Raw genomic sequence first — 25,525 nt, forward strand, 5'->3', positions numbered from 1 at the left:
ATAAGCTACATCACAGGATTTGTGGTAAAGAAGGCGAAAGAGAAAATCACCTGCTTGCCTTGCTCACAGGCATTAACAACTGATGGTGCTGCACATGATTTCATTCATCTAAAAGACAGAGGTGGTCTGCAGAAACCATCACCAGGCATGGTGACTGTGTGTCTGACCACAGAGAAATCCAATCAAAACCAAAACCAATGGAGGAATGCTTCCCAGTGGACGTGGAATCAGTTTGACCATTTTCTGTCAGGTTCTTGCAGATTGTGCTGATAAAAACCTTTTCCCACAGCTCCACAGCCATATGTTTGAAACATGCGTTGAAGCAAATCACATTCATGTACTGGTGAAAATGGCCTCCTTGTGGTATTGCAAAGTCAGATTTAACCACTTTGCAAGAAGGGAAACTGAAATGGTCAAATCTGGGCAAGATGGTTCGCAGACAACTGACTAAACTGATCCATTTTTTTGGGGAGTAATTTCCGGATATTTGTCACTGTCACCTGTTACCATCTACCACTACATGTTCTTCTGCTAGTATATAAATCATATATAAATTAAATAGTTATTATTAAATTAATGTATACTAGCAGTTATCTATTTATTACAATGCAACTAGCGACATTGTTGCTTGTGGTGTGAAGGGGGTCCGCATAGGACTGAATCATTTACAGAAGAAACATCATATCCACTGATCCTCCTGAAGTTCTGTTGCTACTGGTGATGATTTACAGTCCACATAAACAGGACTGAATCATTTATTAGATCCCTCATAAGCTGTTTGATCACAGAAAGCCCTTGTGAATTAATTAATGTTTTACTGCACTTCAATGTAAATACATTGCCATTAAGTTTAAAGTTGTAATATACTTTTATGTTAATAGTTTGACTGTTAATTTTCTAAATACAGTTTGCACTCAACAGTTTCAAATTTAAGAGAGGATTTCCTCTGTTTCTACAGTTAATACTTGGTTATGTTCATGAATAAAATTAATACCAAAATGTAAGCATTCCCCCTGGCACAAGCTCACCACAACATAAGAAATGTTTTCCCGTGATCACATGATGAGAACGGCTTCAGTCCAGTATGAGCGCTCATGTTATATGAAGTAGAAACAATTTGAATGAAACTCTCGTCACTTGCTTTCAACATCCTAATGAAGAAAATACAGATGAATAATGCAGTTGTAAGTTCACGTTAAGATTTTCTTTTCTTGTGATAATTTTGCAGACTGTCATGTCTACAGATAGTTTTCATACTTCAGACGCTTTCAGACAAACCCTGACACGCTAATGGTTGCCGTGGTAATAAACAACAATACCGTAACATGCTGGCGTATATAGGCTAACTTTTATTTGAGGAAATCTGTTATAATAGGCTATTAGGTTTGAACTTATTGGTCCTGCGCTTTTTTAGTGGCATTCAGTATAAGGATATGGCTGTTGAATGTTCATAGATTAGTTAGTGGTCTCATTCTCTCTTGCGCTGCTGCTTCACTAGCATGAATGAATGAATGAGCATCATCGGCATCGGGAGTTAACGTAGTTTGGGCCAGTGGCTCGACTGATAAGGCTCTGTGTCACATGCCTGTCCTGTCTTGTGTGCACATGTGGGTTTTGTTATTCTGAGCATGTGCTCATGTAATTGTCTGATCTCTCCCCCCTTGTTATCTGATTAGTGTTTGATTTATCCCATATATTATTTCTTCCCTTTATAAGCTCCTTGTGTTTGTCAGTCTGGATCGTATCCTTGTCTTGTCTACGTCTCCAGGTTCCCTGTGTTGGTATGTCTTCAGTTCCTGTATTTTCTAGTTTATGGGTTTCCCCCTTGTGGGTTTTGTTTTGTGTTTATGTTTTATTTTGTTGTAAATAAATTATCAATTCTGCACCCGAGTCCTTGCACCATTTTCTTTGTGTTCCCGACCGTGACACTCTGTGTCTACAGACATTTCACCCTCCTCCACTTCAGGTGAAGGTGGTGGAGAAAAGTCTTCTACTTTAGATGACCGCTCTGTTGCAAAGCTGTCCTCACTCCAGTCACTGCATCTTTGCGAGTCTGACAGCTGTCAAACAAGTTGTCACTACGGGTCTCAGGTGCACGCCCCCCGCTCAGCCCCGCCCTCGTCTCATCCCCTCTGTCTCCGCTGGGATCTGCCCACTTTTTCAGCATTTTTCAAATATTGCCAGTGGGCGAAATTAGGCTGTAAACAGGGGTTTAGGGCGTTTTCACACCTGAAAGTCCGCACCAATTTCCGAACCAAAGATCGTGTTTTTGGCATATACGGCTAAATTTGCCCTTTATGACAACTGTGAGGGGGTGAATTATTTTATAACTCACTCATTTACGTTATATAAAGCCTTAAAGTTCTGCATAATTATGGAAGTGGTTACTTTTAGTGACAGGTGGATAGCCATTTATCTGCTGTCTATAGTTATTGTCACCTAAGCTCCGCCCACATCCCGCCTTTTTGCCCATTTTCTGATATCCGGGAGTGACACGCGATGACGTGCTCGCAAGATGGCAACGCCTAGCTTACCCCTACACCCCTACTTTAAGCTTCAGAACGGCTTATCGGATTCCTATGGGTGACGTCACGGACACTATGTCCGTAAGTCTATGGTATGTTGACAGTTTTAAGTGTGTAACAAGAAACAAAACAGAATTGAAGGGATCACACGCTTTCAGAGTTTCGTTTCAATCATTTCGACAATTTCTACACTGCAAAAAAAATGCATTTCTTACTTAGTATTTTTGTCTTGTTTCTAGTCTAAATATCTAAACATTCTTATATTAAGAAATATTTACTAGCAAGTAAAAATTAATGTAAAAAAACATAGAGGACTTGTTCCTTAAACTCTGTTCAGATCGGGGTCTATTTAGTACAGTGGTTCCCAACCTTTTTCTGTGCTTATGATCCAGAACACATCAGTCAGCTGCTCCAACAGTGTGTTGTTTTGATTTTGCAGAAATGCCTGGATTTTTTTCCTGCATTTCTAAAAAGCGCACAAGCACTTTGTCACATGAAAGCCAGCACACCTCCGTGTGTAGCAGTAGAGTTTGGTGCGCTTCATATTTACACAGTTGTGCAAATCATCTCTGGTTGGCAGGGCGAGCTTTACGACTTTTAGACACAAAGATCATATCTCTCCCATGGATGTTTCAAAAGATATCCCTATATGACATAACTGTTAATAGAAGACTCGAAACCATGCGAACAACATATCATGCGATCCACTCGATATAACTCCATATTCTCAATCCACATACATATAAAACATACATCAGAAGACTGCTATTAGTCTCAGTATAGTTTACAATAAGATATTGGACCAATTTATACACTTTACAAACTTAAATCGTCCATAATTCGAAGAGTTCAGAAAACCGCTTACCTCCCTCCAGAATATGCAATGCGAACTGGCGAGATGCGCGCTGCGCGCACTCAGGTGAAAATGGCGTCAGTAGAGCACCAGAAGAAAGCGCCAAAATAAGAGTCCCTAAAGAGTTTAATAAGCAAATAACGCTCAAAGAAAAACAGGAATAAAAAAATAAAAGGGATTTTAGTGAAAGCAAAGTATTACATATTTATAAAATTCACTTTAACTTGTTACAATAGCATTTGATTTTTTTAACTTTTACAAATATTTTTATTAAAAATTATTAGTGTAAGTGTGGTGTGGCAAGCAGCGGGGCGAGGGGCCGCGAGAGCGGGCCGGTGATTAATGTTAACATTAATCACTGGCCCGCTCTCGCAGTCCCTCGCCCCGCTGCTTGCCACACCACAGTAAGTATTAAGTATGTGAGGTTACCATATCAAGGCAGATTTGTTGCAGTGCCTTTGCTGCTCATGGAGTGATGATGTAACAGAGAATAACAGCACTGCAGCTTAAATAACATTAATTTAATTTATTTATTTAATTCATTATTTATGATTAGATATGTCCAAAGTGGTGGAGTTTTTAAGAGCAAATGAAGTGGAGTTGGTGGCAAGTGTTTGGATCCAGAATGGAGTATGTGTTAGGCCGCATCTGAAGGGAATCTTACACTCTGCAATCAAGCAGCAGGTCCTGGGAAATTAGAGCTGTTCATCGCTGGTATGTTTGAGATATCATGTATTCTTGGGAATGTTTATAGGGATTTAAGATTTAATTGATCTTTTATTTATTTAAACAGACAGCTTGAGGAAAGTAGGAGGAAGGTTAAAGAGGCTGAGGTTCAATCTGACCTTCAGTCAGAAGACGAGGAGCCAGGAGTAAGAATATGTTTGGTAATATTTATGTTTGGTTGGTAATATTTCTCATAATTAAGTGGTTTCCACATTGTATGATTTGCTCAGTGCACTGAAGTGGCACAAATGACTTTATTAATGTTTTTAAAATTATTTTAAAGGCCAAGTACTTGACTTTTGAGCACTTTTGCGATGGACTCTGAAGAATGACCTCGAAGAGCATATCCTTTACAGAAATGCTGACCAGAAACCATGCCATCGGCCACCTAAGTATTTCATACAGCATATTATTCAATATGAAGTGGAGGATATATGGCAGAGATCTACTTATTAATAACTCATTGCCAGTGAGTTGTTGTAGGTCAATATTATGTTATATAAATTAATGAATGATTCACACTTACCCCTTGCTTTAATTTTCTTACGGTCCAAACCCAAAGCCGCCTCAACAGACTCCAGGCGGATGCCGAAGGACTCATCAGACTCTACTCCTTTAAGCTATTGTCTGTAAGTATGTTTTCATTTATCAGCAGAATGTACTTGAAAATAAAAAATGCTAATTCAGTGTTAAAAAAAATATAACAGACATTGTTGCTGAAATGTAATATTTACTGTACACCGATGAGCCAGAACATTATGACCAGTCACATGTGAATGAATATCAATGCCATAACAAGGCCACATATTAGAGTTAGAGTGGGTTAGAGTGCGTTCACACTTGTCATGTTTGGTTCGATTAAAACGAACCCTGGTGCGATTGCTCGTTTAGTGCAGTTCATTTGAACACATGTGAACGCTGCCATCCGAACCCTGTTGCGCAACAAACAAGCTGACCGAGACCGCCAAAAAGACGGACTTAATACCGTCTGATATTCAGCATGAATCAGACAGAAACGGCTCTCTCTCTCCGAGACTTCAAGTGTGTCGCCTTACGTTTTTTTGCAACTGGATAGAGGCAAAATGTTGTAGGCGATTACATAAAGATTCATAAATCTACAGTATGTAGAGTGATCCGCAGGGTGTCACTTGTCTTGTGTCACCAAATGACTTACTACGTGTGCATGCCAAGCATAAACACACAAAATACAAGCAGGCAAAGATGCCATGCCATTGCTAGTGTAGCAGGGTGAGTAAGTTCCCTCCCCTGTATTTAGAGTGATGGCCTATCAGCATTTGAGACCTGTCTATTTAAAACCCTGTATCCTACCTGAGGATGCGTCACTTCAAGCTCCGCTCCCATGGCGAGGGCGGCCACCATTCAGTGAGGGAATGTTTGGTCTGCAGTCCTGCGGTGATGTGTTTGTTTTTATTACCTTGTGGGGACCGCGACCTGACAGCACACTCACCTTGTGGGGTCCCAAAAAACGTGTGGGGCCATCTTGCTGGACCCCACAAGTATTATCATTGAAATGAATAAAAAATGCTTTGCTGATGTGTCTAGTGCAGAAACTGAGTTTGGCCCACAAGTGATGAAAAAAATTTATGTGTGTTTAAGTGTGCTAAGATTTTGCTCAGTACTGCCCCCTAAACTAGCTTAATGGTATTGCACCCTCACACACTTACACACACTATAAGCCAATGAAAGGCGCGCTTGTTTGTCACGTGGGTCAGTACCAAGACAACGGCATACGGTACATCTTTTGAAGTGACGTGAAGTGTCGTGATGACAACGGTGGATGACGCTTACAGGATAGGAGAGTTTGGAACGTTCCACGAGGGAAAAATGTCTTCGCGGGATTTTTGAATATAAGGTAATTTACCGAATGACATGTCTTTACACCTATGCTATAAATAAATAAGAGAGCTATAACCCAGATTACTTAAAAAACATTTGTAGTAACTTCCGTATTTTGTGATAGAAAGTATATAGAACTAGCTGCTAGTCAACGACACATGATCCAGCAGTTAGCCTGCTATAATGGCCTTGCTAGTTCAGCAACTGTTATTATCTTAGCCACCATAGATATGTTAACGTTAGCCACTAGCTAAAATAGATAGATGCACTATTATGATGGATAGATGCATTTTTATGATGGATAGATGCATTTTTATGATGGATAGATGCACTATTATGATGATAGATGCACTTTTATGATGATAGATGCACTTTTATGATGATAGATGCACTTTTATGATGATAGATGCACTTTTATGTAGTGCTTAGTACTTAGTAGCCACCATATATATGGTAAAGTTAGTCACTAACGACTGTTAGCTAAAATACAGGGATGCAAACAGCATTTCGGCGCATCCCGCTTTTTTTAACGTCAGTTTGGGGTGTATGGAGCTAGAAATATGATTTATTTTATTTTTCTGTTTACCTCTATACTTTTGTATGTTATGTATGGCTAATCACATGTGATTTATACTCTTTTTGCAAAAAAAAAAAAGTTTAAAAAAAGCTAGAAATATGACAATGACCTGAATTTGAATTGTATAAATCTGAATTATTGACAAGTGTAATCTAACACAATTGAATACCGGTATTATATTGCATTTTACATAATACTGAATTTGAATTTTTTTAAATGTTGAATATAGAACATTTGAAATTGAACACATCTGAAATGTTTTTATGTCGAAATTGTATAGACATGTATTTTCAAACAGCAGATATTTTGTACTGAATTAATAGACTGCAAATATTCAGTTTTTGAAAATACAGATTCAAGATTTCAGATGAAGAAGAAATTCAGATCATCAAATTTAATGTTCTAAAATTCAAACCGCAGAAAATCAGATGTATTTACACATTCAAATCTACCCATCAAAATTAAATAGCATTTACAAAAATTCAGAACAATTATTTCAATTTAATTAGTAAAAATACCTGATTTGTATAAGTGATCAGCCCCTTAGAGTATTTTAAAATTGGTGCAATGAGTCACTTTCTAGATCAAACACCATTCTAATTGTTTATTTATTTTTTTAAAGCTTGTTCCAGACAAATGGACACGCATTAATGTCAATCCCTTATTATTCTGATTATTGCAGAGGTCTTTAAACAGTGGTACAGAGAAAAAAAGATGTTTTTAGAAAAACATTTGGGTGATTTGAGGATGATCATTCTATGAGTCCTATCAGATTAAATGGTTTATTTGCGCAAAACTCATATTTAACGAGTTCTTTGTCAACAGGTTTGAAGTAATTGCCCTGACTAGCAGATGCACAAGGTAAGTAAAGTTCAAGTAGCCATATTGAGTATACTGTCTTTTTGCATTCTTTTGAGTAACTTAACTTTGCTAAAAAAAAAAGTATTTTTATTCTTGTAAAATGATAACTCGTAGTGAGAATCAATCTCAAACTTACACAATGGAGTTGCGTAAAGTTCCTGGAATATCTAATTTGGTCTGACAGAGTTATGTTGGACATGTGTTCCTGATATAATAAAATCTCCACAAATTTAGTTTTTTGGTGTATCACATGTAATTGTGTTAACAATTCATTATAGCCTAATTAGTGCAATTAAATTATATTCGGCACAGGGGGATGTCACGATGAGGAGGTTGCGACTAAAGCCGGAAGGTGTAGCACCTCAACATGTGCGCAGTGCCACAGACAATGCATGTTTTTTGGAGGCACGACACATAAATCCAATAAAAGGCAAGTTTAACATGGAATGTTTTACAAAATATGTTCAATTTACCACAATTCTGGATTATTTATGTATATTTTTGTTCAATGAATTTAGATTGTCTTTACTGTCAATAACAGTGATTACACAATGCTCTTGCATTCTTGCCACATCAAATGTGATATCTTTATGTATTTTATGTTGCTAGGTCGTGGTGTGTTTGCCGTGTCCCCATTTCAAAGAGGGGATTTTGTTGTCGAATACAGAGGAGAAGTCATTGACTCCACTGAATCTCAAGCTAGGAGGAAGAAGTATCATCCATCACAGGCAGTTTTTATGTTTGACTTCTACTGGCAGGGCAAACAATGGTGGTAAGAATTTAGTCAGCATTCAAACAGGTTACTTTTTTAATAGCATACATGCAACCTTCAATAACAATCCCCTATATAACTATGAATATATAAGGGATGTCAATGTACACAAATTCCCATGATCTATCGTCGTTTAAATTAACGATCAATTAATCGATTAATCGTTAACCTTAATACTGCAATATGCGTGCACAGCAGTGGCTTATAGCCGACAGCATGACAGGATGTGCAATGCTGCTCAAAACGCCATGTTCACCAAATGAATGAGAAGGATTTTTTTTAACTAAACAAAGGGCTATGGGATTGTAAAACTAGTCGATGTGATTTTATAATTTAATTAAATGACTTATTTAATAACCAAATACAACACGAACGCCGCCTCAGATCTGTTATTCAGATTGTGTGGACGCACTGCCAAGAACAACATGCTGAAGCGTCACCTAAACCCAATTCATTCACAACGATTTATTAAAATATTGTTTTCATTAATGTTATGTAATGTGACAGTCCCAATCATAGTTATTATTAGTCGTGCGTTGCTGTTTGAACTGCGCGAGCTGAAGCCGATGTGCTGAATCAACACTGGTAAGTTACACTGAGCTTGCTAGCACGTTATTTAACTCAACAAAAAGCTTCCTATATGAGATTAATCAGATTTATATTAAGTTAACAAAATATTACAAATTATATATCTTCACAAAATGATGCGAATGCACAAGTGAACTTGTATTGAGTTGCTGATATTCATATTCAGAATGGGTGACGCGCTTCCTGGAACAACGCTCTGAACACGTCACCTAAACCCAATGACTTTACAACCATTTATTAAAACAGTGTTCTCATTTCTGTTATATAATATGACTGTCCCAATCATCGTTATTATGCATTGCTCTGTATGCGCTAAAGCCGAAGCACTGAATGAAAACCGGTAGCCGTACGTTACACTGAGGCCATTTGCTAGTACGTTTTATTTCGCGAAAAGAAACGCATCCTATATGAATGATCACATATATACAAAATAAATGTAATATTACAAATTACTTTAGCACAATCTGATGCGAATGCACAAGTGAACTTGAACTAAGTTACACGCGCGAGTCAGAGTGCGTGACTCATGTTGTGCACGCGCTCTTCCTGGATCAATGCAATGAAACACACGGCAAATAAACCCAAATACTTAACAATCACAATGTTTTATTACAATAGTGTTCTCATTAATGTTGTGTAATATGACAGTCCCAATCATAGTCATTATTAGTTGTGCATTGCTGTTGGAGCTGAATGCTGACGCTGATCACCGCCACGCTTTTACTACCGCTCACCTCTAACATTAATTATTAACCAAATGCATCCTTATGCGATAAATCAGCTATAGATAGGCCTGACAAAATAAACACAATATTACAACTTACATTTGCACAAAACAAAAGGCTGCGAATGCACATCGCTTCATTTCCCCTCCCATTTCGTGGTTGAGCCGCATGCACACGCATGACCCTGCTTAATCGATGATCGATAAGTCTTATCGATTAAATGTCTTATTGACAATTAATCGATCATCGATTAATCGTTGACATCCCTACTATATATATATATATATATATATATATATATATATATATATATATATATATATATATATATATTAGGGCTGTAACGATATGCAATATGAAATCGAAATCGCAATACGCAGGTCCACGAACCTGTATCGCGATGTGAGAAGGCAGAATCGCGACACACCCCTTCCAACTCCCAGAATTATCCTTCCTGTCCAGGTCCAACTTTTAAGGATGGCAATCGTGGAACAAGGATGGCAATCGTGTAGTTGACAAGACCCACACAATTTGCCGTAAGTGTTTCAAGAAGCTTCCCCAACCGGCTGGCAACGTGGTGTGAGCGTGGCGTTTCTGTTGCGTGTCATCCGCGGGGCGGCTGCGTGGCGTTTTCTCTTTCTTTGCACACCAGAAGCGTGTCTGACGCGGCGCTTCTGTTAGTATTGATGTACAGGAGGCCCTATACTTCATGTTAAATATATATTGCCTATTGGTACCGCAAAGAAAACGTCGGCAGTAGCCTATTGACCATACAGATATATGGTATTGACGGCAAAATAGGCTACAGAATATTGTACAGAATAAAACTGTTTTGTGCCCCCCATATCGAGGTTTGTATCGTACCGTGTGTAAAAAATCGTGATACGAACTGAATCGTGGGTTTGGTGTATCGTTACAGCCCTTATATATATATATATATATAATTATGTATATGTAATGTGCCGTTATACAGTCAGGTAGCTTTGACAACAGACGGCTGGATGTCAAGGGCTACACAGAGCAACCGCTGTTGCTTTGGCCAATTGGTTCTCTGTTTGTGCTTTTGTTTTTTAGTACAAAGCAGGAATTACTGGCTGAAATGGGCTCGTGAAGGAACATTGTAACGGGGCTCAATTACTTTAAGCATGTTCTCAAAACTCCGTCTGCAGTGCGTTTTGCGCTGCGTATGCGTATTCGTATTCAAATATGCTGCGTTTTCAGTCCGCAACAGTTAACATGGGTACGGAAAAAATACGCACCGCATAGACTACGCACTGCAGACGAAGTTTGTGTGAAAATGGGCGTAAGGTCTCATATCCGCGGCTATAATGGGCCACTCGCCACAGTGACGTCTTTTGCCATTTGAATAAGTTGGAAATGTCTGTCTTAATGCTGCGGGGATAGTTTGTGGCTGTTTCTCCTTTTTATCGTCTTGTTGTCGGCGTAAATGAGTTGACATGGCATTAATTATTCCCGCTGCTGTACCATCATGTAGCAAATGCGACACACCGTTGTTTTTTTTATCCATCACTCTTGCCAACACCATCATAGCTTACAAAGAATCCAAAGTTCACCCAAACACCAGACCTGTTGGTTATTGGAGGATCTTCTATTTCTGGTTTGTTAAACGCAATAGCCATTTTGCCACGAGCATTCAGCGCGTAGCCTACTGAGTAAGCGAGCACCTGACTGAGCAGCCTAAAACATATTTGGTGTTTTTTTTTTCACTTCGGCGGTGTCAGGGGCATTGCCTGTTATCTCGTTTTGGTTATTGTTGAACACATATTATTATATTTCACACACTTTTTTTATTTTTCCAAGTCTAATTAATTAGTCCGAGAACCGTTCGGTACATAATGCGTACCGCGTACCGAACCGAAAGCCTCGTACCGAACGGTTCAATACGAATACGCGTATCGTTACACCCCTAATATATATATATATATATATATATAATAACAACAACAATGCAATAAGAATGCCCTGGGCAGATGCATTGATACTAGAAACTACGATCACAATTCCGCAATTGGCTAGTGGCAAGGCAACGTAATGACTTCATACAATTAAAAAAGCCACCTGGCAAAAAAACTTGACAAATTACACAAACCCATTTCCCTTCAGTCGGTTGCTTTTGAACTTAACAGGTCCTTCTCCCTCTCACTGGTCTGTGTGTTCCGGGGCCTTTGAATTTACAAAATAAGCACTGCTATCAATCCCACAAGAAATCCAGGATTTGATTTAACCACACAGTCATGTGACCTTGATCTCAAGCTTATGTTGAGCTATAGAAAGGCCTTTATATTATTTTAGGTCCTGAAAATTATTTATATTTATCATTTGTTTTTGGCTTCTTTTAGCATTGATGCTTCTGTGGAAAATGGATCATTGGGGAGGCTGGTCAATGATGACCATGTTAAGCCTAACTGCCGGATGAAAAAAATTGTTGCAGATGGAAAGCCACATCTAGTCCTGTTTGCTTTAAAAAAACATAGAGAGAGGAGATGAACTCACATATGATTATGGAGGAAGTGATTGGCCTTGGAGGGTAAGGTATACTATATTACGTGTGGGTTAAAAAAAATGTTCCTTACAATTTTGTCATTTTTTCCATTGTAATATAAAAACAGGCACTAACTTTCCTAGCAGAGTTGGATAACAATTGGTTGCTTGAACAATGATTAAAGAATTGACTGTAATCCATGTTTTAGGTTGATAAAAACCGCAAAAAGAAACAGGTGGGAAGTTCTGACAAAACGGAGGTACAAGACACTGCTGAGGTTTCCCCTTTAATTCTGAAGGTGAGCCTCTTAAAAATGTTACGTTCCTATTCATTTTGTTCTCTGGTCTACCCTGGTGTACACTTGTGGGGTCCAGATATCAATTCTAGAAATCCTCAATCTCTATTCATTTTGTCAATGTAACTAAAAACATTCCTTTTAATTGGAGTCTCTTTTGGTAATGACAGATTTCTTCCACCTCTTGGTCATATGTTGGTGTATAAGCACATGTTCATACACACGTAAACTGGTCTACCCTTGTGGGGTCCAGGTATCAATTCTAGAAATCCTCAATCTCTATTCATTTTGTCAATGTAACTAAAAACATTCCTTTTAATTGGAGTCTCTTTTGGTAGCGACAGATTTCTTCCACCTCTTGGTCATATGTTGGTGTATAAGCACATGTTCATACACACGTAAACTGGTCTACCCTTGTGGGGTCCAGATATCAATTCTAGAAATCCTCAATCTCTATTCATTTTGTCAATGTAACTAAAAACATTCCTTTTAATTGGAGTCTCTTTTGGTAATGACAGATTTCTTCCACCTCTTGGTCATATGTTGGTGTATAAGCACATGTTCATACACACGTAAACTGGTCTACCCTTGTGGGGTCCAGATATCAATTTGGCTGAGAAGTCTTGAATCTAGACTGTTCAAAATCAATGCATTGAATTGAATTCTTTTGATGATTAAACATGGGATTTTGCACATGAATTCGGTCGTGTGTTTTAATGAGTACAAACAGTGTTGTTCATGAGTTTATTGCTGTAGGGTTTGTATTCACAATTATTAAATGTATTTATGTTACAGGTTGATGGTGGACATTCTACTAATGACGCCTTTATAAAACGCAACAAGTAACGGGTGGAAAGTTCTGACAGAACGGAGGGACAAGACACTGCTGTGGTTTCCCCTTTAATTCTGAAGGTGAGCCTCTTAAAAATGTTACGTTCCTATTCATTTTGTTCTCATAATTTGAGAAAAAGTATTGGAATTGTCTCTTTTAGTATTGCCCAAAACAGATTTCTTCCATCACTTGGTCATATGTTGGTGTATAAGCACATGTTCATACACACGTAAACTGGTATACCCTTGTGGGGTCCAGATATCATATGTTGGTGTATAAGCACATGTTCATACACACGTAAACTGGTCTACCCTTGTGGGGTCCAGGTATCAATTCTAGAAATCCTCAATCTCTATTCATTTTGTCAATGTAACTAAAAACATTCCTTTTAATTGGAGTCTCTTTTGGTAGCGACAGATTTCTTCCACCTCTTGGTCATATGTTGGTGTATAAGCACATGTTCATACACACGTAAACTGGTCTACCCTTGTGGGGTGGGGTCCAGATATCATATGTTGGTGTATAAGCACATGTTCATACACACGTAAACTGGTCTACCCTTGTGGGGTCCAGATATCATATGTTGGTGTATAAGCACATGTTCATACACACGTAAACTGGTCTAACCTTGTGGGGTCCAGATATCATATGTTGGTGTATAAGCACATGTTCATACACACGTAAACTGGTCTACCCTTGTGGGGTCCAGATATCATATGTTGGTGTATAAGCACATGTTCATACACACGTAAACTGGTCTACCCTTGTGGGGTCCAGATATCATATGTTGGTGTATAAGCACATGTTCATACACACGTAAACTGGTATACCCTTGTGGGGTCCAGATATCATATGTTGGTGTATAAGCACATGTTCATACACACGTAAACTGGTCTACCCTTGTGGGGTCCAGGTATCAATTCTAGAAATCCTCAATCTCTATTCATTTTGTCAATGTAACTAAAAACATTCCTTTTAATTGGAGTCTCTTTTGGTAGCGACAGATTTCTTCCACCTCTTGGTCATATGTTGGTGTATAAGCACATGTTCATACACACGTAAACTGGTCTACCCTTGTGGGGTGGGGTCCAGATATCATATGTTGGTGTATAAGCACATGTTCATACACACGTAAACTGGTCTACCCTTGTGGGGTCCAGGTATCAATTCTAGAAATCCTCAATCTCTATTCATTTTGTCAATGTAACTAAAAACATTCCTTTTAATTGGAGTCTCTTTTGGTAATGACAGATTTCTTCCACCTCTTGGTCATATGTTGGTGTATAAGCACATGTTCATACACACGTAAACTGGTCTACCCTTGTGGGGTCCAGGTATCAATTCTAGAAATCCTCAATCTCTATTCATTTTGTCAATGTAACTAAAAACATTCCTTTTAATTGGAGTCTCTTTTGGTAATGACAGATTTCTTCCACCTCTTGGTCATATGTTGGTGTATAAGCACATGTTCATACACACGTAAACTGGTCTACCCTTGTGGGGTCCAGATATCATATGTTGGTGTATAAGCACATGTTCATACACACGTAAACTGGTCTACCCTTGTGGGGTCCAGGTATCAATTCTAGAAATCCTCAATCTCTATTCATTTTGTCAATGTAACTAAAAACATTCCTTTTAATTGGAGTCTCTTTTGGTAATGACAGATTTCTTCCACCTCTTGGTCATATGTTGGTGTATAAGCACATGTTCATACACACGTAAACTGGTCTACCCTTGTGGGGTCCAGATATCATATGTTGGTGTATAAGCACATGTTCATACACACGTAAACTGGTCTACCCTTGTGGGGTCCAGATATCATATGTTGGTGTATAAGCACATGTTCATACACACGTAAACTGGTCTACCCTTGTGGGGTCCAGGTATCAGTTCTAGAAATCCTCAATCTCTATTAAATTTGTTAATGTAACAAAAAACATTCCTTTTAATTGGAGTCTCTTTTGGTAATGACAGATTTCTTCCACCACTTGGTCATATGTTGGTGTATAAGCACATGTTCATACACACGTAAACTGGTCTACCCTTGTGGGGTCCAGATATCAATTCTAGAAATCCTCAATCTCTATTCATTTTGTCAATGTAACAAAAAACATTCCTTTTAATTGGAGTCTCTTTTGGTAGCGACAGATTTCTTCCACCTCTTGGTCATATGTTGGTGTATAAGCACATGTTCATACACACGTAAACTGGTCTACCCTTGTGGGGTCCAGATATCAATTTGGCTGAGAAGTCTTGAATCTAGACTGTTCAAAATCAATGCATTGAATTGAATTCTTTTGATGATTAAACATGGGATTTTGCACATGAATTCGGTCGTGTGTTTTAATAAGTACAAACAGTGTTGTTCATGAGTTTATTGCTGTAGGGTTTGTATTCACAATTATTAAATGTATTTATGTTACAGGTTGATGGTGGACATTCTACTAATGACGCCTTTATAAAACGCAACAAGTAACGGGTGGAAAGTTCTGACAGAACGGAGGGACAAGACACTGCTGTGGTTTCCCCTTTAATTCTGAAGGTGAGTCGCTTAAAAATGTTACGTTCCTATTCATTTTGTTCTCATAATTTGAGAAAAAGTATTTGAATTGTCTCTTAGTATTGCCCAAAACAGATTTCTTCCAGCACTTGGTCATATGTTGGTGTATAAGCACATGTTCATACACACGTAAACTGGTCTACCCTTGTGGGGTCCAGATATCAATTCTAGAAATCCTCAATCTCTATTCATTTTGTCAATGTAACTAAAAACATTCCTTTTAATTGGAGTCTCTTTTGGTAATGACAGATTTCTTCCACCTCTTGGTCATATGTTGGTGTATAAGCACATGTTCATACACACGTAAACTGGTCTACCCTTGTGGGGTCCAGGTATCAATTCTAGAAATCCTCAATCTCTATTCATTTTGTCAATGTAACTAAAAACATTCCTTTTAATTGGAGTCTCTTTTGGTAGCGACAGATTTCTTCCACCTCTTGGTCATATGTTGGTGTATAAGCACATGTTCATACACACGTAAACTGGTCTACCCTTGTGGGGTCCAGATATCAATTCTAGAAATCCTCAATCTCTATTCATTTTGTCAATGTAACTAAAAACATTCCTTTTAATTGGAGTCTCTTTTGGTAATGACAGATTTCTTCCACCTCTTGGTCATATGTTGGTGTATAAGCACATGTTCATACACACGTAAACTGGTCTACCCTTGTGGGGTCCAGATATCAATTTGGCTGAGAAGTCTTGAATCTAGACTGTTCAAAATCAATGCATTGAATTGAATTCTTTTGATGATTAAACATGGGATTTTGCACATGAATTCGGTCGTGTGTTTTAATGAGTACAAACAGTGTTGTTCATGAGTTTATTGCTGTAGGGTTTGTATTCACAATTATTAAATGTATTTATGTTACAGGTTGATGGTGGACATTCTACTAATGACGCCTTTATGAACCGCGACAAGTAACGGGTGGAAAGTTCTGACAGAACGGAGGGACAAGACACTGCTGTGGTTTCCCCTTTAATTCTGAAGGTGAGTCACTTAAAAATGTTACGTTCCTATTCATTTTGTTCTCATAATTTGAGAAAAAGTATTTGAATTGTCTCTTAGTATTGCCCAAAACAGATTTCTTCCACCTCTTGGTCATATGTTGGTGTATAAGCACATGTTCATACACACGTAAACTGGTCTACCCTTGTGGGGTGGGGTCCAGATATCATATGTTGGTGTATAAGCACATGTTCATACACACGTAAACTGGTCTACCCTTGTGGGGTCCAGATATCAATTCTAGAAATCCTCAATCTCTATTCATTTTGTCAATGTAACTAAAAACATTCCTTTTAATTGGAGTCTCTTTTGGTAATGACAGATTTCTTCCACCTCTTGGTCATATGTTGGTGTATAAGCACATGTTCATACACCCGTAAACTGGTCTACCCTTGTGGGGTCCAGATATCAATTTGGCTGAGAAGTCTTGAATCTAGACTGTTCAAAATCAATGCATTGAATTTAATTCTTTTGATGATTAAACATGGGATTTTGCACATGAATTCGGTCGTGTGTTTTAATGAGTACAAACAGTGTTGTTCATGAGTTTATTGCTGTAGGGTTTGTATTCACAATTATTAAATGTATTTATGTTACAGGTTGATGGTGGACATTCTACTAATGACGCCTTTATAAAACGCAACAAGTAACGGGTGGAAAGTTCTGACAGAATGGAGGGACAAGACACTGCTGTGGTTTCCCCTTTAATTCTGAAGGTGAGTCACTTAAAAATGTTACGTTCCTATTCATTTTGTTCTCATAATTTGAGAAAAAGTATTTGAATTGTCTCTTAGTATTGCCCAAAACAGATTTCTTCCATCACTTGGTCATATGTTGGTGTATAAGCACATGTTCATACACACGTAAACTGGTCTACCCTTGTGGGGTCCAGATATCATATGTTGGTGTATAAGCACATGTTCATACACACGTAAACTGGTTTACCCTTGTGGGGTCCAGGTATCAATTCTAGAAATCCTCAATCTCTATTCATTTTGTCAATGTAACTAAAAACATTCCTTTTAATTGGAGTCTCTTTTGGTAATGACAGATTTCTTCCACCTCTTGGTCATATGTTGGTGTATAAGCACATGTTCATACACACGTAAACTGGTCTACCCTTGTGGGGTCCAGATATCATATGTTGGTGTATAAGCACATGTTCATACACACGTAAACTGGTCTACCCTTGTGGGGTCCAGGTATCAATTCTAGAAATCCTCAATCTCTATTCATTTTGTCAATGTAACTAAAAACATTCCTTTTAATTGGAGTCTCTTTTGGTAGCGACAGATTTCTTCCACCTCTTGGTCATATGTTGGTGTATAAGCACATGTTCATACACACGTAAACTGGTCTACCCTTGTGGGGTCCAGATATCAATTTGGCTGAGAAGTCTTGAATCTAGACTGTTCAAAATCAATGCATTGAATTGAATTCTTTTGATGATTAAACATGGGATTTTGCACATGAATTCGGTCGTGTGTTTTAATGAGTACAAACAGTGTTGTTCATGAGTTTATTGCTGTAGGGTTTGTATTCACAATTATTAAATGTATTTATGTTACAGGTTGATGGTGGACATTCTACTAATGACGCCTTTATAAAACGCAACAAGTAACGGGTGGAAAGTTCTGACAGAACGGAGGGACAAGACACTGCTGTGGTTTCCCCTTTAATTCTGAAGGTGAGCTTCTTAAAAATGTTACGTTCCTATTCATTTTGTTCTCATAATTTGAGAAAAAGTATTTGAATTGTCTCTTTTAGTATTGCCCAAAACAGATTTCTTCCAGCACTTGGTCATATGTTGGTGTATAAGCACATGTTCATACACACGTAAACTGGTCTACCCTTGTGGGGTCCAGATATCAATTTGGCTGAGAAGTCTTGAATCTAGACTGTTCAAAATCAATGCATTGAATTTAATTCTTTTGATGATTAAACATCAGATTTTGCACATGAATTCGGTCGTGTGTTTTAATGAGTACAAACAGTGTTGTTCATGAGTTTATTGCTGTAGGGTTTGTATTCACAATTATTAAATGTATTTATGTTACAGGTTGATGGTGGACATTCTACTAATGACGCCTTTATAAAACGCAACAAGTAACGGGTGGAAAGTTCTGACAGAACGGAGGGACAAGACACTGCTGTGGTTTCCCCTTTAATTCTGAAGGTGAGTCTCAGGGCTCTACACTAACTTTTTCTACTGGTCTTACTTGAGTTACTAACTCTTTTAATTACTGGCTCAAGAACATTATTTGGTGTCACATGTTTTCGCTCTGCACCTATGACTTTTTGAATGTCATTGCTGGTTGTTACTGACAGCATAGGGGATTTTCTATTAAGACAGTCATGTTGATTTTATATTATTTTTGTTAATTCTTTTTATTTATTTATTATCTACAAGTCAGTTGATGTTTGGTCTGGAAACTCACCATTGACAGCTCAATCCGAGGGGCGGATAAACAGTTGTCTTTCAAACTCCCTCTGCACGCGATAGGATAGCGCTACAACCAACCAGAGCAACGAAGCTGAAGCAGAGCTCGCTGACAGATTAAACATTCACCGTATCCGGTCGGCTAAACTCGAACACATCTTCCCTTCTTAAGAATGACTTCAGTGCCGTTCTTTGTTCTTTTCTCAGAGAAAAGCTTAACTTCCAGAGTCGCGGTCAAAGCTGATTTGAAAGACCGCCGTTCGCCAGTTTCTGTGTTACTAGAAGCACGCAAACGCAACTCGGCCGTCGTCATTATGGCCCCGCCCACCGACTCTATACACGATGTGATTGGCCCGACCAGAGTTAGGGGAATACAGCTCAGAAGGGTATTGAGAGTTGCTAGACGACACTCGCGGGCAGATTAAATTTGCTGCCGCTAGGGTGCGTCTAGATTTCTAGGCTACTAAGTTAGTGCTCTAAACACGAACTAGCAGCGTGTATGCGCACATTTCTTCATGTTCAAATGAAATGTATGCACTGATACAACCGTAGGTCTGATCATGACAGCGTTGACACCATAGATTATTCTGCTATATGTAAGTTAATAAATAGACTGACAATTCAAAGAAGATTGGGCAAAAAAGTAACTGCTTTATTCTTTTTGTGTTAAACTTGCGTGTTGTTTGTTCAGAGACTGTAGTGTTCTTAAATGTATTGAAAATATCCTTAGACCGTCTAATGTTCTTCACATTTCTCCTTCGTTTTGGCAGGATGGTTTTATATAGGGTTATATTTTTTGAGGTGCCCTCAACTTTTATTTTTTTCTCTCCGTATTTTAATATTCATGTGTCTGAAAAGAGTGTGTTGCATGTCTGTGTTTTATTGGCTATTTCCCCACAGTATCATTTTGTGGGGTTTTGCAAACATTCTATTAACTAGTGTGAAATTTTTCTACAATATTCACAGTAAACTAGGGCATTCTAGCCAATCTACTGCAGTATTTCCTCTCTCAATCAGTAGAAAATGTGGTTAACACCTGGTCATGCATAGGGGAAAAAATACTGTCATATACTGCGAAACCGATATTTTAGAAAAAATACTGTGATATAAATTTTTTGTCATAACCCCCAGCACTAGCCTGTCATGTACATTTTAAACATGTACATTCTCTAGCTCTATTTTTTTTATTTTTATTATTATTCATGATTTCACCATACTTGATTTTATATATCAGCCACTGACACTATGTAGTGTTTTTTAATATTAATATTATTATCAATATTATATTGATAAATTATCCATAAAAAACAAACAAAAAAACAATAGGCCTACCTTTAGAAGCACGCATGTGTCTGCCAGCGCTGCTGCTTTAAGTCAGACAGTCTAAGACACTGATATTGGAGGTGTGCAGTTCGCCTGAGGTTCATCATGAGTTACTGGACAGACCAACTGACACCTTTGGACACCCCTGTCTTAACCAAACCTGGTATTTCACTAATTAAATTGTTTTATAATTATGAATTTTTCTAAATGTTATTTTTTTTTTACTTTGATGTCATCTGTCAAAGGTTTTAATGTGTGCATATACAGTACATGGCCGTTTTTTGATATATATATTTTAATTTCCAGAGTTTAATGTGACAAAAGATAAGGATTTCATCAAAGTATGGTATGATTTTCTATAGGCACTGTAAACTTATGAAGACTACACTAAACCAAAAAGGCTTACATGCAATATTTGTTCTTTTTTAATTAAGTAGATTGTGTGGTGAGGCCACCCTTGCCAACACAGGACTGCGTTGAGGACACAGCCGAGTCATGTGCTTCAGGCAGTAAGATACAAAATGACACAAAGCAAAAAATTATCTCCAAAAAATGGTGAGTGACTTTTTTTTCGATCTGATTAACTGTTCTCTAACATTATTTGTGGTTTAATTTAAAGGAACTGTTTTGGTAGGTGATTTGCTCATGGGTTTGGAGAATGCTAGCAAAACTTAATACATTTGTCCTGCTTTCAACTTTCATTAATTTCATTCTCATTAAGGTCGCAAACCAGCCAAGAAAAGAAATTGGCAGAAGGTGGAGGTAGACGCAGTCGAGAAACACATGATGTCGTTCGTTAAATCTCGTCTCGAAAGGCTGCCTGTGATTTGTGCCTCAAATCTGAGCCGGAAGCCTTAAAAGAGAGGGACTGGCTGGCTATAAAATTTTACATAAAAATATGTACGGATATATGCATGCCCTGCAAAGAAAAAATTGAGTGTTTTCTGTCCATTTATTGTATGTTGTCATTAGCTTATGAGTGATAGTGTTACATCGTAATGAGTTCCTGATTGGTTGTTTAGTAGGGATGGGTATCGTTAAGATTTTAACAGTATTACTACTCTTATCGATACTGCTTATCGGTCCGGTACTTTAACGGTATTCTTATCCGTACTTTTTGAGATTTTTTTTATATATATATATATATATATATATATATATATATATATATATATTCTAGTAATCAAATGTAAAATAACACTGCATAGTTTATCATAAATAGCCTAAATTAATGCTTATTAAAGCTTTTTTTTTTCTCTTTCTCTTTTCTCTTTGCATTTGGTTGTTTAATTCGCAGTTATTCGTCAGCATGTTTATTTCCACTGTTGCCTCTTTAAGACAGATGTGCAGATCTATAGGCGACTGATAATAGGCAGATACACTACACTTTCTCCCGACTATATCCATAATAACGACGTCCATTTTAGACAAACACTGTGTTTAAGAGACTCTCCAAGCCGGTCATTTTGACATAGATGTTTGTGTACATTTGATCGTTTAGACGCGAGTGTGAAACCGGAAGTGTAATTTGCTCGTCTCGTTACGGCTGTTTCAGAGCGCCCGCGGACTTGGGAACAATCTCTTGCGCACATTTTTGTGCTTTTAATCGCTCTTTTTATTATTAAACGCGTCCCACAATTTACCAACTGTAGCTAGTCTGTATTTTACAACAATCTCTGATCGTTGCTGCAAAGTTGCGCTAGACATAAATATTATTATTATAATCTTTGGAAGCCAAAATCTAAAATAAAAGCAGACTATCACAGATCTAAAGTGTAACCAGCCTATGTTTGAATGTCTCTCTCTCTCTCTCTCTCTCTCTCTCTCTCTCTCTCTCTCTCTCTCTCTCTCTCTCTCTCTCTCTCTCTCTCTCTCAATTCAATTCAAGATTGCTTTATTGGCATGAATGTAAAAATACAATATTGCCAAAGCGAATAACATAAATAATAATACACATTGACATAATAAAGAAAAAATTACAACACAGTATAACAACTTGAACTTAAATAACCGGTGTAACAAATTAGAACTAGATTAGAACTAGATTAGAACAAATTAGATTCTCTCTCTCTCTCTCTCTCTCTCTCTCTCTCTCTCTCTCTCTCTCTCTCTCTCTCTCTCTCTCTCCCTCTCTCTCTCTCTCTCTCTCCACGTGTATTTTCAAAAGTACCGACAGCAGAACCGATAACGTCCGAGCTTATCAATACAACAAGTCTTTCACAATTCACCCCCCGGGGCCCTTTTAATACCGGTTTTCGGTACCCATCCCTATTGTTTAGTCTGTGAGAGGTCAGTGAGCACTTGGGAGTAAGGTGTCACAAGGAAATCCATTTGTTTGTTTTGGAATTCATGATTTTCCTCAAATTAATTTTAATAAATACATTTCATTAATCAAATTGATCTGCAATATTTTTTCCTTTATTAGAAACCCTTTTAATTTTTTAAAAATTCAATTGACTTTGAGTTGTGGTGTTTGAAAGACCAAAAATGTCAGGTGGTGCGACCGTCCGAGCGTACAAGCAGAAAACAAAACTGCAATAAAAAGGTTCATTTTCTCAGTAAAATCCTAATCAAATAGTTTGGCATGATTATATGTTAAATTCCTTATAAATAAGGGAAAATAGTGTATCAGTCCTATTTCAAAACTATTCTTACTTTAAACATGTGCAAAGGACCCCACAACTACTGAATAGTAAAGGTATGGCCTCACAAAGTATGTAAAACTTGTGTGTGTGTGTAGGGGGACCCACAAGGGAGAAAAACCAGTTTGGACCCCACATGTGACCAACCTGTCAGGTCTTGTTCAAAAGTTCTCAAATTTGAGATTATCAAGTGAGATTTGTGTTTATGTATGTGTTCTGATCTTGTCTGATTTTTTTAAGAAGTGTGCCTCCTCTAGAAAGGGTGGATCCCACAAGTGATGTCCCAGTCATGGGGCCTCACAAAGTAACAAAAACAAGGATGTGATGTGTGTGTGTGTGTGTGTGTGTGTGTGTGTGTGTGTGTGTGTGTGTGTGTGCAGGCTGTTATGTGTAGTGGTTTTAATGTAAATACATGTGAGCCGCAGTGATTCGTGCTGTGAGTAGAGCTATGCGTTTTCGTGACAATCACTCGGAGAATCAGTTCCTTCACGGACGCTCGGCATAGATGATGCTGGGGTGACGGTCTCCTGCATGAAACACGTTTGAGCTCGCGCTGCTGTTTTGTTGCTATTATAAGTCCGACTGTTTTATTGGCACTCGGTTTTCCTGCAAGTCTGTTGTTACCACAGTTTCATCATTGTGCTGTTTAGTATTATCTTCCTAATAGTAACGGTTTCTAAGATTATCGCCTCTGAGGTCTGAGCGGCCTTGAAGCCACCTCACTCTGACATTGTAACTGGACTGCCAGAAGTCAGAGTGAATGTTAAGTGTCTTTAACTTAATTTAGGCATATTTTCAACTTTTGTTTCATTTTGTATTCTGCTATTTTTGGTTTCTGTTCAGATTGTCTGTCATCGTGCTGTTGTTTTGTTTTGTTACAGGAGCTGGGAGTTTTCTGGAGGGCGACGTCCTGCTGCCATAGTGTGGTGTTCACACCTAGTGCTGTGTGTTTTCTTGTATCCAGTCTTCACGTGTGGTATGGGTGTGTATTGTATCACGGGAACGTTCGAAATTGGACAGTGGGCCCAACCCTCCAGATACCTCCGCTTCTGCTCATTTTGTATTTTGTGTGCCTGATGCAGATTGGCGACTCCTGCTCTGAAGTTGTCTTTTATTCAACATTGATACAATAAAGTGGTAATTTTTCATACATGCGACTTGCGTCTCTTCACACCTATATAGATAACCAACCTGTGGTGTCTTAACAAAAGAGAACTTACTTGGTATCGTCCCTGGCGAATTTCCAGCGTGGCGTAGTCGCTGAATTAAATCTATAACTCTCCCTTCGTACTGCCACGCTAGTTTCCTGATGTACTTGGCTGCATTTATGGGACATTGTACTAGATACTCTTCATCTCGCCTAATCTAATATCCCTCAGTTGTGAATTCAATGACATATCTGAAACTGTTTGTCTTGTAAAATATTCTAGTTAAATTTATTTCATGGTGTCTGTACACACATATTAATAATGAACAATAGCTAGGTCTCAACAATTACACACTTTAACCATTCGCCTTAAACAATTGACAATTAAACCATCTATATGACTTCATTTCAACGAAGTTGAAGGAATAGCCAAGAGGCTTTAACTCCTCTTTGTAATTTAATGATTTCTAGTAGGGCTGCACGTTTTCAAGTTTTTCATTAACCGTTAACCGAGGCCCTTAGCGGTTAATACTCGGTTAACCATAGTGTGCGTCAGGGTTATTTTTAGTTTATTAATTTGACGACCGCCATCTCCGTAGGGAACGCGCCTATATAGAGAAATGCACATCATGGATTACATAATCAGAGAGTAGCCTATTTCTTTTCGTTTTAAATTGTTAAAAGACATTTCAAGTTTCTTAAGATCTATTTCATGTCTGTGAGGCGTACGCTGAGTTTCGTTAAATTAGGATGAGATGCGCTCCAGTTTACGAGCAATGCGAGTGTCCGCGAGGGCGCCTGCATGATTAGGGCATGTAGTAAAATATGCAGCCGAGAACGATTCCCACAGCGTTTGACTCGCGCGGCTGAGGCTCTCCCGGCAGAGTTCAAGCATCTGTGGACTCGTCCCTTCAGCTCTGGCCATCTTGCTTTCAGTCCGCGATTAGCTTTTTTGTTTTCTTCATTACAGTTAAAGTAACGTCTGCTTTTCTCTAGTCATTCACAAGTTTCTTACTTCAAACTTTCTTTCTTCTGCTCCGTTATGCGCGGCTCGCGCTCTGCTTCTGCCCTAATGCGACTTTTAGTCCAGTGCGACGCATGTTATTTTCCTCTTCATGACGCATATTTTGACTGATGCGACTCATACTCCGGAGCAACTTATAGCCAAAATACTTGCATTTTGCCCCGTCACTCTCATTTTTAAAGTGCTCCCACGCTTTCTTTGCCCCCTTCATTGCCCGCTTAGAAAGCTGGTCATGACTTCTTCTTGTGGATATTACAAATATC

At 38.3% G+C, this 25,525-nt stretch overlaps 1 protein-coding gene across 3 annotated transcripts; it reads left to right on the plus strand.

Moving 5' to 3' along the window:
- Positions 1–5,534: 5,534 nt before the first annotated feature.
- Positions 5,535–21,584, plus strand: LOC137074949 (N-lysine methyltransferase KMT5A-A-like). 3 transcript variants are annotated; one of them, XM_067443055.1, is made up of 9 exons: positions 5,535–5,977; positions 7,364–7,399; positions 7,712–7,829; positions 8,009–8,171; positions 11,845–12,032; positions 12,196–12,285; positions 13,078–13,194; positions 15,543–15,659; positions 16,552–16,670. In XM_067443055.1, exons 2-5 carry the CDS (start codon positions 7,391–7,393, stop codon positions 11,990–11,992), a joined length of 438 nt encoding a protein of 145 aa, XP_067299156.1. In that variant the 5' UTR covers positions 5,535–5,977; positions 7,364–7,390; the 3' UTR covers positions 11,993–12,032; positions 12,196–12,285; positions 13,078–13,194; positions 15,543–15,659; positions 16,552–16,670. The 3 variants fall into 3 exon arrangements, with proteins under 3 accessions (XP_067299156.1, XP_067299157.1, XP_067299155.1); XM_067443056.1 differs by lacking the exons at positions 13,078–13,194; positions 15,543–15,659; positions 16,552–16,670 and adding exons at positions 20,884–21,004; positions 21,171–21,584; XM_067443054.1 differs by lacking the exons at positions 13,078–13,194; positions 15,543–15,659; positions 16,552–16,670 and adding an exon at positions 20,884–21,584.
- Positions 21,585–25,525: the final 3,941 nt, after the last annotated feature.

This window comes from Pseudorasbora parva, chromosome 5, assembly GCF_024679245.1.
Source record: "Pseudorasbora parva isolate DD20220531a chromosome 5, ASM2467924v1, whole genome shotgun sequence".
Classification (NCBI taxonomy): domain Eukaryota; kingdom Metazoa; phylum Chordata; class Actinopteri; order Cypriniformes; family Gobionidae; genus Pseudorasbora; species Pseudorasbora parva.